At 39.2% G+C, this 12,067-nt stretch overlaps 1 protein-coding gene across 2 annotated transcripts; it reads right to left on the minus strand.

Annotated features, from left to right (window-relative positions):
• Positions 1 to 84: 84 nt before the first annotated feature.
• Positions 85 to 9,943, minus strand: LOC308393203 (uncharacterized protein). Of its 2 annotated transcripts, XM_080876781.1 has the most exons (21): positions 9,831 to 9,943; positions 9,639 to 9,728; positions 8,113 to 9,281; positions 7,831 to 8,000; positions 6,774 to 6,962; positions 6,394 to 6,676; positions 6,171 to 6,289; positions 6,016 to 6,044; positions 5,867 to 5,901; positions 5,536 to 5,704; positions 3,657 to 3,816; positions 3,401 to 3,524; positions 3,264 to 3,298; positions 3,100 to 3,175; positions 2,946 to 2,980; positions 2,177 to 2,246; positions 2,036 to 2,095; positions 1,909 to 1,928; positions 1,678 to 1,723; positions 1,012 to 1,128; positions 85 to 930 (listed from the first exon to the last, which is right to left on the minus strand). In XM_080876781.1, the coding sequence occupies exons 2-20, from the start codon at positions 9,645 to 9,647 to the stop codon at positions 1,038 to 1,040; spliced, it is 2,889 nt and encodes a 962-aa protein (XP_080732907.1). In that variant the 5' UTR covers positions 9,648 to 9,728; positions 9,831 to 9,943; the 3' UTR covers positions 85 to 930; positions 1,012 to 1,037. The 2 variants fall into 2 exon arrangements, with proteins under 2 accessions (XP_080732907.1, XP_080732906.1); XM_080876780.1 differs by having other exon boundaries at positions 1,036 to 1,128; positions 9,639 to 9,848.
• Between the last annotated feature and the right edge of the window lie 2,124 nt (positions 9,944 to 12,067).

Raw genomic sequence — 12,067 nt, forward strand, 5'->3', positions numbered from 1 at the left:
AAAATTCCGTCTTAACGTGCTTTCATAGAGTCACACAAACTCACACCCACTACAAATGCCGGTTGCAAATGACCTCAAGTAATCATCACATTATGTTGTTTATCTATAATACTTATTCATCTGTTTATAGGGAACTGAAGTTGCAGCTATGATCAATACAGAGCAAATACAGAGCAAATGCTATATTTTATACCTATTATATTACACAGCATGCTGGTTATTTGGGTCCAATGAAAAAGAAGTCAAACTCAAAGGTCATATGTATTGTAGCATGAGTAGTCACATAGTCCCTTCCAAATACCACAGTTGACACTGAAAACAATAATGAGTGTACAAATTACAAATTAGCAAAAGCTTATGTGCAAAAAATACAAACAATGTTTTTAAATGCTGGAGTACTGTAGATAAACATAAACCAGGAATATTACTGGTATTAGCTCACATTACTTGCTGCTTACAGCTGGTTAATTGTTTCTAATGGATGCATCTTAAAACAAATGAAGCTTTTTCCAGTATTTCTTAGCTACACACACTTCCATCTGATAAGAAAAACCGCTGTTTCCATTCCGTTGTTCTTTCCCTTATTTCCTCCACTTTAAATATATTTTCCATTCTGGTTTTTGCACAGAAAGCAGTTCATTGTCCCTACGAGAGTTTCCAGGATCACATTGTCCACAAATACTGTGTGTGTCTGTGCAACGCAGTTCACCGTGATCACTTAAAGCAAGCAGATCAACTGTCCCATGCTGGTTCCACATTGCAGCATTTGAAAGAACAGAAGAAAGATTTCCGTTTGCCCAGATGATATAATTCTCATTGTTGTTAAATGTAATTCTACTTCACGAATGCAGTCATTGGATAAATAAGATCATAGTCCAGCAGGTAATGCTGCAGACAAATGCAGTTCCACCTGGGGGAGTTTCTGTTCAGCTGTTAAGACAGAAAAACATCATGTCATCATGGCATGTGCACAGTGATGGACAGTGAAGAGTCCGGGTGATTCATCCTTGCCTTGTTGTATGAAGGCCACTTTACCTTCACTCCACTCCATCGGCATACATGACAGGAGGAGGTAAAATGAGTGTATCAGGAACAAAATCTGTATCTCCTGCTGACACAGCCTCAGGCCTGTAGAAAAAAAACATGAAAAAAAACTCAGTCTTTCATCTATCACCTTATATTCTTAACCCAGTAACTCATTCTTCCCTCGAAGGGAGGGAGTATGTAATTGGTTCTATTTCAATCAGCTCGAGATGATTTTATTTTAGTGAATTTCTGGTCAAGGTCAAGGTCACACCAAATGTAAAAAGTAGTAAAAGCTTTATATTACCCATGGAAATATTGGGTATATTGAGTATATGCAATATACTCTTCTGTGCTCTTCTCTTTAAGTGCTCTTGTTATGTAAATGCTGTCTGTTGCACTAAGCACAGAGGAGGGACCTACTTGAGAATTAACAACTCATTGTTCTGTCAGGAGTCAACCTGGCTTAACTTCCTGGTGGCGTTAAGGTGGAGTTAAAAGCTTTCTTTCTCTCAGAGATTAAAAAAAAGGAAGACATTTACTCTTTTCATGCTTATCAAGCTGTTCCAGGCAAAAAGGAAGGAACCCTCTCCGTCTACAGGTCGGACAGCATGTTTGACATTTTTCTATGTGCGTTATTCTTTCTGTACTTACGTGTGATTTGCTTCTTGTGCCGCATTCACAGAACCTGCAGTGTAACCTGAAGATGTATTGATATTGCAATTTAAAAATCAGTTTATAAAAACTTTATGATAATACTTTATGAATGTTTTTTTTTAAATGCTTCTTCCAGCATAAGTGTATTGCCTGAAAGTGCATCAGCATTAGGTTTGAAAAAGTAGTACATTAGTGACTTTTTAAATGTGATTTTAGGGCATTACTTACTCATTACTGGTTCATCGGTGCTGTTAAAAAGAAGAAAAAACAAAAATTGAAAAGAAGCTCTGGATGTGTGTGTACATGCACGCTCGTGGATGGACAACATTGTTACATTTTTCTCCACCATGCCTACCTTGCAGCTGGCTCTACATTTTTTTGTGAATGGAAAAATGTGGACAACCTCTGAAGTGCTCTATAAGGAGAAATAAAAAGAATTATATGAGTCTGCGCGTGTCTGTATGTGTTTCTGTAAGAGTGAAACAGGTGAACTCACTGGTTGTGGGAGCTATCATGACCCATGTCACTGTGACTGTGCTGGTGGTTCACGCTAAGGTCTTTGTTTCCTAAAGACGAAATCACACAAGCGACAGATAAATAACTGTATACAAGTAAACATACAACAGTTACACCAAGGAAATAATTCCTAAGTTACCAGACCTAAGATTAGCCATTACATATTTTACTAGCAGCTTCCTGTTTAAGCACCTGCTTGTCTAATGAGTCACATTGCAGGGAATTAACGTTTAAAGAATGCCGTAATGAAAAGTCCATTGTTCATTAAAGAAGTTTAGAAGGGTGCAGTTTTGTAATTTCGGTAGTTGTGAAGAAATTATAATTGGATAGAAACTTGATACAACATCCAGAACATCAGTAAGTCCTCAAGGACTTGTTTATGGACTCAGATTGAGTGTTTTTTATACTGAGGGCGCTCACACACTCGCAGTTGTGTTGCAACCTCACATAAGCCTTCCTGTGTTTCTCTGAAACAGCTGCTGCAAAATATCAAGTCTGTAGTATCTTTGTTTACTGTATCTGTTAACCCACATCAAGATAACAAATTGAGGAAATCAACATGACAAACACAAGTGTCCCATTTATTTTTGTATTGTACTGAAAGGTGACTTTTAAGTGAGTAATTCAGTAAGTGATTCATTATGCTTTGTTTAATGTATGTTTCCAGTAAACAATTAAAGATCTTCCCAAACTTGTTTTTTCACAAGAGCTGACTGGGGAATGGTGCTGCCTAAGTTGTTATGTCTTACCCACATCTGGCATGGAGAATGTCCGGGTATGACCTCTGCAGGAAAAAAGAGTGCCAAAAAAACTGTTAATAGCAGATTGATCACCTTAACTCTTGTCCTCAATAGAAACAAGCAGTAAACACCAAAAGTAGAGCATAATTGAGCATTTACTCACAGTACAGCCTGTGTACTTGGAGAACCAGAGGGAGGTTCATCATCATCACCGCTCCACTCCTCACTGTCGTCTGTGACTGAGCATGTCAACATCAAAAATATTAAACTGCTGCTGAATAATTTCACTGTATTTTGTTATCTTGGGTAGAAACGGGAAACACTTACAGCTTTCTCCTGGTAATTGATAATGGTTTGAGTCACTGGGGGAAATAAAAATCATCTGTAAATAACTTTTTAACTTAAAGGTAATAACAGTAGTAGAAGGTTACACATGATAGCTTGTTATTGTATGAAACTCTTACTGTGAAATCATGCGGGCACCGTCTGGTTCGATAAAGTTATTGTTTGACCCGGGATGAGTTTTCCTTCCCAGCTCTAACATCTCCTTGATGTCCAGTTCCACATGGTCAACGGCGACATACCCATCTAAAAACACATTCACATGGTCGTTATTCAGTCATTTCAGATGTCATTTCAGATTATAGCACTTATGTTTCAAAAACAGGTTCTTGCATCCTTTTATCCTTTTAATCTTGATTGTTTATTTTTTTAACTCACAGCTGTTGGTGCTGTCTCTGGCCAGCCACTTTCCTTTGGGGCAGTTTGCTGTTCGAATAATGCTGATCGTGTCTCCTGCTTTGACGGGGAGATCAGTCTTTCGTCCCTTTGCAGTTACAACTACTCTTGCCTGGTAAAGGGCATCCTCCTGTCCTGTGATCTAACAAACACAGTTACATGTTAACACTGAATATTCCTCCACTTGCACTCAAATAACCTCAATAAACAATATTCATGTAGCACTTTTGAAAACAACACTACAAGAGGCTTTATACCACAAAACAAATACATGTGTTCACTAGCTGGATGGTGGGCTAATCGTGTAATTTATTCTATTAAAGAGCAGTCTCCTGACAAATAGTTTGTTGTTGTGCAGAAACACTGAGATGACTCCCATTTGCCTGATGCATGCTGTTACTCTTCATTTTAACAGTCAGAATTTACAGACCTATAGTAGACTTCTTAAGTGTCAGAGTGGGAGGAGCAGTTTATCTTTAACCTGCTGTTATGTTCACAGTACTTACTCTCGATACATGATTTTGTTCCTGATAAGTAAGAAATGTGTATTATTTTTTACAAAGGCATCTTTCTCAAAGCCAACAGGCTTGCATTTGCTGATCTGAAGGTATTTGAGTGACAAGACTGCCATCTAACTGCCCTGTGGATGCCCAATATAATCTGATCAAGAATTGGAGAAATGAGAAATGGAGTGATGATTTACTTGAATTCCATCATCTGATTTGGGGATTGTTGTTATTGTTGTTGTTGTTTTCTTCTAACTTCTAACTTCTCTCTTTCTCTTTCTCTCTCATTGATCGGAGGATATTTTTATGTCTTCTGCAAAGGCAACAACCCCATCACAATTTCTCCACAGTGCACAGTCTCGTTATGAAAGGATGATGATGTCATGATTGTCAACGAGCAATCATGATTACTGATGATACAAGTACAATTAGAGGTAGACTGCCTTTTGCAGATAGGACTTGGACCTATCTGCAAAAGGTAGATTAAAAGATTTTATACTGTACAACAATACTGTCTTTATTAGGAAAAAGCACTGTTTCAAAAGGGACATAAGTCCAGGGGGGATATGGGTAAGATTTAAAATCAAAGTAGTTCCACTGAGAATTGCATAGGAACACAATCTCAGCAAGGTAACCATTTCGCACTAATCACAAAAAAAGGTTTGACATATCAAACCATTTAGTTGCCAGATGTATGATATTTACCACAGCTAAGCTGTAAGACTGTCAAAGCATCAGCAGGAGAGGCACCAGGCTTTGAATTGATATGATTATTAAAACTGTCTGTGTTTTATCAATAGAGGAATAGAGCAAAGAAGCAGCACATGATGACATAATAAATGTTGACGTGCTTCTTACATGTACAGTACTTACAGCGTGTGACAAATGTGACATTAATCTTGTAATCCTTGGGTTTTACACTTAATGATATTAACTGGGCTGCTGGCATTTACTCCATTTTTTGTGTTTCTGGTAAAGCCAGCTGCCTGTTGTGTTAAAAAAAAAAAAAACAGAGCTAAAGTAGACACAAAACCGCATTTATAGAGTTGTTGCATCTTTTTTGGGTTCATCCCTATGTTAATTATTACAACAGTTTCTGCTACAACACAAACATTAATCAGAACATGTTCAGAACAGTAATATTGTAGAAGAACATGCAGAAATAAAGAATGGCCCATAGGTGTTCTGTCAGAAATATCACAGACAAAACAAATGTTTGCTCGTATTCTGTTTGAGCTTGCACATGTTGCTCACTTCAACTCTTCCACTGCCAGGAATGAATCCAGACAGGTTTGTATGCCCGAACATATACCCCACCCTCCCCCGATGTTTCTTAACCTTCCGTGTTCACTTACCTTGAATTTCTTCTTCATCTCGTTCTCCCTCTTTTCCCTCTCTTTCTGTTCTTTCTTTTCCCGTTCTTGTTTCTCCTTTAGCTCCTTCTTCTCCTTTTCTAGCCGCTGCTTTTCTTTCTTTTTCAGCTCCTTCTCATCAGGCCCCTCTGCAGCTGCTTTCTTTTCACTCCTGAGGAAGGCAGAATGAAGAGGATCATCCAGTTAGAAAAGGACTACTGGTTAATAGCAGAGGAGAATATGAGTGAAACAAAAGCAAATCACACTCTCATCGCTAATTCCCCGGGGATAAGAGAAATTAAAAAATCTCTGGATAAAAAAAATTAGGCCTTACTTGCCAAACCTCAACGTCTTGGTTTTCTCTTGAACCTATAAGTAAGAATAAAGAATGTGGATTAATTAACTTTGAATTAAAATTGCATAAAGAAAGCTTATCTTTTTGAATGAAGAAAAATAAAGTCTTGATTTTACACTGCAGCTTACCGTTACTGGCATTGACTCAACATATGGATCTGTGGTTTAAAAAGAAGGACACAGTTATGTACAATACCAAAGATGCAACCCTTCCAGGCAGTTTCTAATATTACTGTATTAATTTGAGCACAATTCCTATTTTTCTAGTATAAATAGTTTCTTACTCTTTGGCTCTTTGCGTTTCTTGACTTTAGTCTTGACTTTTTTCTTGTCACCATCAGGTGTGGCGATATACTCGTACGCATTTTCCGTGTTCTGATAAACATCGTCTTCTGGTTGGGGCCTGCGTGGGACAAAAAGTTGAACAAACACTAATGAATACTAACTTGTCAGGGATTAAGAACCATTTTAATGAGAAATAAAATAGATTAAATTTGCATGTCTTACTCTGACGCCTGTTGTAAGTCCTGACCGAGAGCATGAGATGATTCTGGTAGTGGATTATTTTGGGATATGTCTCCATATGGTGTCTCTGTGTGGATCTCGGTTTGCGGAACATTACTGTGAGCCTTTGGCGGGTCATAACCGTCTGGAACATCTGCACCTGGGTACATCTCATACTCCAACTCTGATCCCTGCAGCTCGGGAATAGGAATGCCTGAAGCCACATTGTCAACCTCTGGGACATCAGGGGTGTAGGTCTCTGAAAACTCAAGTGGAGCAGGGATATCTGCAGAAGAAGCATAAAGGATTATGACGCATTACAAGAACAGGCCACTGAAGTTTAGCTTTTCTCTAAATTGTGAGTCTAGCACTGGTGACCACACCATTAACTCCCATGACAGGTGGAGGAATGAATTCACTCAAGTTGGCAGAGTTAGGTATGGCAGGTTCCTCTACAGAAGAATTCAGAAGCCCATTATCTGAAATAGTCATCTTGGGTGGAGGCGGGGGAATCGCCTCAGGGACAGGGTCAGGTCCCTCAGTGATTTCTTGCAACAATGGAGAGGGCTGTCCTGGAAGGAATGACATTACATATGAACATATAACAGTTTAGAAGGTTATGACTAGATATGATTGCTAAAAGATTTTGAACTTTAATCTCATTTAAGTCAAAAAGAACCATTCAACATCAAAACTACATCTGAAAGTGAATTTTCCAACACAGAAATAGAGATAGGGCAAGAAAAAGAATAAGAATTGCATATGTAAGGAAACAAAACCAGTCAAACCCACTGTGGAAGTTGTTCTTGTATAACTCTGTAGAGCAGAGCTAATGCATTTATAAGAAATGTGCAGTATAATTCAATTTTGCTACTTTAATTAAAATACAAAACACATCTCTAGAAACTTGCCCGCTAGCTGCCTTTTGAAGCTGTACAAAACTGTTTGCTGTTGCAGAATAAAAGATTAGAAACCATGTCAAAGGTACTCATCTGTAATTTGTAACAGTAGACTTCATCATATTAAACGAGCTTGACATAAAAACCTGTATGCACAATTTCAAAAATGCAATGCAAATGAAACAGAGCAGCAGACTTCCTGCTCTTTCTGCACTGTGCTTAACAGACGTTGAACTGTTTGTCACTGCACCTCTGACATAGCAAACATACCTCTGCAGCTCTGCCCTGCCTTCTGCTAAGTTGTTTCTGGCACAAAAGAAGAATGTCACCACCTGAGGCGACCTTGTGGCCAGGTATTTTCTGCAGCTAAAACTCTAAGCTATTAAATTATGTTTTGCAGGCCTACAGCACATACCTGATGATGATGAGATAAATTCTTCTCAACTTCTTTTGAGGTGAAGTAAATCCACGGAAAAGTAAGAGGTGGGGAAGAGAGGAGGGGGGAGGGGAGCTCTACTGTGGTTATGTTAATTGGACTTACGGTGGTCAATGCCATTGACTTGTGCTGGTTTCGATGGGACGGCATTGCCTGTTCGATCTTCATAATCAATGGGTGGGAGTTCTGGGAGACTTTCAGTGGGGCTCTGACACTGGGAAGATTCCTCAGGTGGAGGGGTAACAGAATAGGAGTGGATGTCACATATCAAGGGGCTAAGAGCAGGTGAGAAATTACATCTTGTTAGTGACTGAGCTGTAAACAGAGATGTTTCTTCGTAACTGCTGGAATGAAACTGTGTGTGTTCCTGCTGTTTGTGTTCTTTACCTGTTGGTCTTCTTGCGTGCATTCTGTAGAGCATTGAAAATCCTCTGGTCACCTGGTGGTGTTCTTTTTCCAGGACTCATATCCTCTGCCCTCTCCAGGGCAGAGAGTGCTGAGACTGGACGCTCTGGTTTGGGAGATGGTGGAACAGATGGAGGGTTTGTGGCTAGAGAAGGAAGTTTCTCCACAGCAGTTATAGAAATATCATCTTTCCCAATCTCAGATGTAATCTCAGGCTCGGCGGGTGATGGAGATGGAGAAGAAACCAGGGAAGGAGAACCAGAGATGACACAGCTGGGTGGAAGAGGTGGAGAGACACTGGGTGGACTGGTAATAGCTTCATCTTGGCTAGAAACAGGAAAAGTGGGATTTTCTATTTCAGGTGGGATTTCACTGGTCAAGATTGGGATTTCAGGTGGTGGGCTCTCAGGTATGAGAGGAGGAGGTAGGTTGAAGGCAAAAGATTCAAGAGTAGTAGAGGTTGGGGACATTTCTACATCAGCACTGTGATCTGGTAAGGTGGGGTTGTCTGGTAGATGGGGCTCTGATGTTGAATTAGGTATTGTTTCCCCACCAGATTCAGAAGGCACTGGGAGGAGTGGAGCTAGTCCAGCAATATCTGAGCTTGGGGTGTCCAGAATTGGATCAGCTGAGATCAACACTGAATCTCGTTTTGACTTTTTGAAAAGACTGAAAGGCTTCTTTTTCTCTGTTGTGACTTTAGGTGGGGGTGCGGCTGGCACCAGCTCTGCAGTACTCTCTTTCTGAGTTACAGGGACAACCGAAGGAAGCGTCTTGTCTTTCTTATTAACTTTCTTTTGATCCACGGAATCTTTAAGAAGATTCTCCCTGCTCCCTTTGAGTGTTTTGTGCTTACCACCTTTCCGTTTCCCTTCACTTTTGTCTTTATCGTCGATGAGAGGTTTTTTGCTCTCTTTCGGATCATCTTTGAAGACCACTCTTGGGGCAAATAGTGTCTTTCTTTCCAAGTTCTCATTAATGGTGGTCAGCAGGGAGGGGCGTGCACCTGAAGGGAGGTAATGACTGGGGCTCTGGGGAGGAGAGACCACCTTTGACTTCTCTGGGAGAACAGGTTTTATCTTGGGTTTCTTCAGTATGAATTCTTCTTGTTGAAACTTGGCCCTTATGGCCTGAAAGTCAATCTGTTCCTCCTGATGAAAGTATCACACAGTACAATAGTCTCAATACAGGACCTAAATAAGGTAAATTTTATTTCCCTAACATATTTGGAGTAAGAACAAAATCCCAAATCACTTATTATTAAGAGGAGTTTAGTTCTGGTCTTAATCCGGTAAGATAAACTATGTCATCATTGTAGTAACAACGTTACAGCGTACAGAGCTAAAACTCTGTCTCACTTTACTTAATGTTGTTGTAAGCTTTGATCTTTTTTTTCTTCAAATGTCAGTTTACAGTATTGCCAGGATTTATGTCTGCTAACACAACTTTAAATATATCAATAGCATATTATCCAATCATCATAATGTTACGAGCGTCATAGGACATACCTGTTCCATTGCACGTTTTAATATCCACAGAAACGACCAAAAAAAACCTCCTGTACGAATAGAGATCGTTCTCTTATTCAGCTTCTCATCCTGTGTCCGTTGGAAAAAAACAAAGAAATTAATTTAAAATAAAAAAGGAAGAAAGAAACTTTAAATAGTGTATTCACTGTTCCAGGTTCCTGCGTGCTTCACCTCTGATCGAGACAAATCTGCGTCCCATGCGCACCCGAGATGGTTTCAGAGGAGGAGTGCGATTGAGTAAAAAACAGTCAGGCTCGTCAAACTAGTCCTGCTGAGCATTTTACGCCACAGCACGATGACTGTCAACAGCTCTTGGATTCTTCTCCCTCTTCTTCAGGAATGTCGCCCGGCTGGCACGACGTGAGTCACTCTCATGAAACCAAGCGGATGGAGATTTTTTTTGTGTTTATTTTCAAAGTGACTCATTTTTTTAAGAATGCTAATCTCTCTTATAAGAACAGTGTATTTTGCTGTTATGAGAGGATGTGGTATAAAAGTTTAATCTTTGATTTATTAACTGTCGCCTAAACGAATCATTCAAATTAAACGTAGAGAAAATGAGATGACCGAAGAAATGTGTCAATAATGTGACATAAATACATTCTGTAAGCGTTGTCTTTATTTGGCAGCTTTGTAACTGTAGCAGACTATAGTCTCTCATACGCTTAACTCACTACCAAGTTGTGTACACTCACCGGTCACTTCATTAGGTACACTTTACTCGTACTAAGGAGGATCTCTTTTTGTCTTAATTCTCACAGATTCAACAAAAGTGCGGGAAACTTTCATCAGAGATTTTGGTCCTTACCAGCATGACCGCATCACACAGTTGCTCTATTGGACTGAGATGTGGTGACTTTAGAGGCTATTTAAGAAACCACTTTGAGATGATTTGAGGTTCGTGACATGGTGCATTCCTAATGGGAGCAGCCATCAGAAGGTGGGCACACTGTGGTCATAAAGGGATGGACAACAACAGTACTCAGATTGTACTGTAGTTTTTAAACAATGCTGACTGAGTTTGTACTAAAGAACCCAAAGTTTTTGAGATATCCCACACACCATTATACCAACACCGCCCCGAACTGTTGTTGCAAGGCAGGAGAAATCTATTTTTGATGCTGTTTGTTGTTGCAGAAATCCAGACTCATCAGTCCAGGGAATGTTTTTTCAATCATCCATTGTCCAACTTTGGTGATGTAGCCTAAATTTCCTGCACGTGGTGCCACTACTGCTGTAGTGTTTCAAGGAGCACTGTGTTCAGAGATGCTCCTCTGCATACCCTGGTTGTAAAGGGAGTTATGTTCTTTTCCTTTTAGCTCAAAACAGTCTGGCCATTCTCCTCTGATCAACAAGGCATTTCGCTTACTGGATATTTTCTCCTTTTTGGGCCATTGCTCTATAAACCCTAGAGATCGTTTTGGGGGGTAAAATCCCCGTAGAGCAGCAGTTTGCCACGTTCACTTAAATCATCTTTCTTCCTTTCAGATGCTTTTTTTAAACTTCAGGTCATCTTGATCATGTCTACGTGTCTAAAAGGAGTCAGCTTATACAATGTCCCTGATTAGCTCTGTGTGTTAACTATTAGTTGAACAGGTTTAATTAAAGAAGTGGTCAATGAGTGTAGATTTCAAGCTGTTTGGTGTACATAGCATGTCTTTGCTCAGTCTAGTGGATAAATAATATTCTTCATTCTATAAATAACAGAATGAAGTCTTTATTTTGCGGCCTTGTGCTTTGAAATGTATTGTAACTGGTGCATGTTTAAGGTGATTGTATTTGCATATTTAAATAAAACATTCCAGAAAATTTGCATTACAGAAGAATTAAATGATTGTAGGTAATCTTGTAAACTAAAAACAATTTTTGTTTTTGCAATTTTACATTGGATACCTTTTAACGCCATTTCTTTCTTTTTTTTCAGGGAAAGATCTAAGTTTTACTCCCATCTGTATGTGGAAGGTTTTTACCGCATCCTTCATTCAAAAAACTTTGAGTATGTGATTCATGGTGCATCCTATTCCTAGAAGCATGTTGAAAATCTTATCTTATCTGTTGACAAAATTTTCTCAAGTAAAAAAATGAGCTACTTAAAATCAGATCTGTAAAAACATTTCACACTGATATGCAAACTTTAAACTGGCTTCATCCAGTGTACAAATTTCAAAAGGCAAATTAGAAGATATTTAGATAGCTGATACATTTGATAGTTAAAGATAAGGCTCATCATGTATAATAAAACGGTTGTCTTGATAGCGTTCGGTTTTTTGTTTATTATTAACCTGTAGCATCTGCCTTTAAACATGTCTGCAACTTTTTGGTTTCTATGGAGAAGACTATAGCTGTGGTGCTCTCTTGAAAAATACATAAAGATGGTCAAACTGCTGCTCATCTTTCCAGCACAGCCT

Source organism: Rhamphochromis sp. 'chilingali' (assembly GCF_963969265.1).
Source record: "Rhamphochromis sp. 'chilingali' genome assembly, chromosome: 3".
NCBI classification, from domain to species: domain Eukaryota; kingdom Metazoa; phylum Chordata; class Actinopteri; order Cichliformes; family Cichlidae; genus Rhamphochromis; species Rhamphochromis sp. 'chilingali'.

Coding starts and splice junctions, on each gene's coding strand:
- LOC308393203 (XM_080876781.1), bottom strand. Junction 6,677..6,773: donor ACCTGTCATGGGAGTTAATG/GTGTGGTCACCA, acceptor CTTCTTCTGCAG/ATATCCCTGCTCCACTTGAG. Junction 2,247..2,945: donor ATTCTCCATGCCAGATGTGG/GTAAGACATAAC, acceptor TTTCGTCTTTAG/GAAACAAAGACCTTAGCGTG.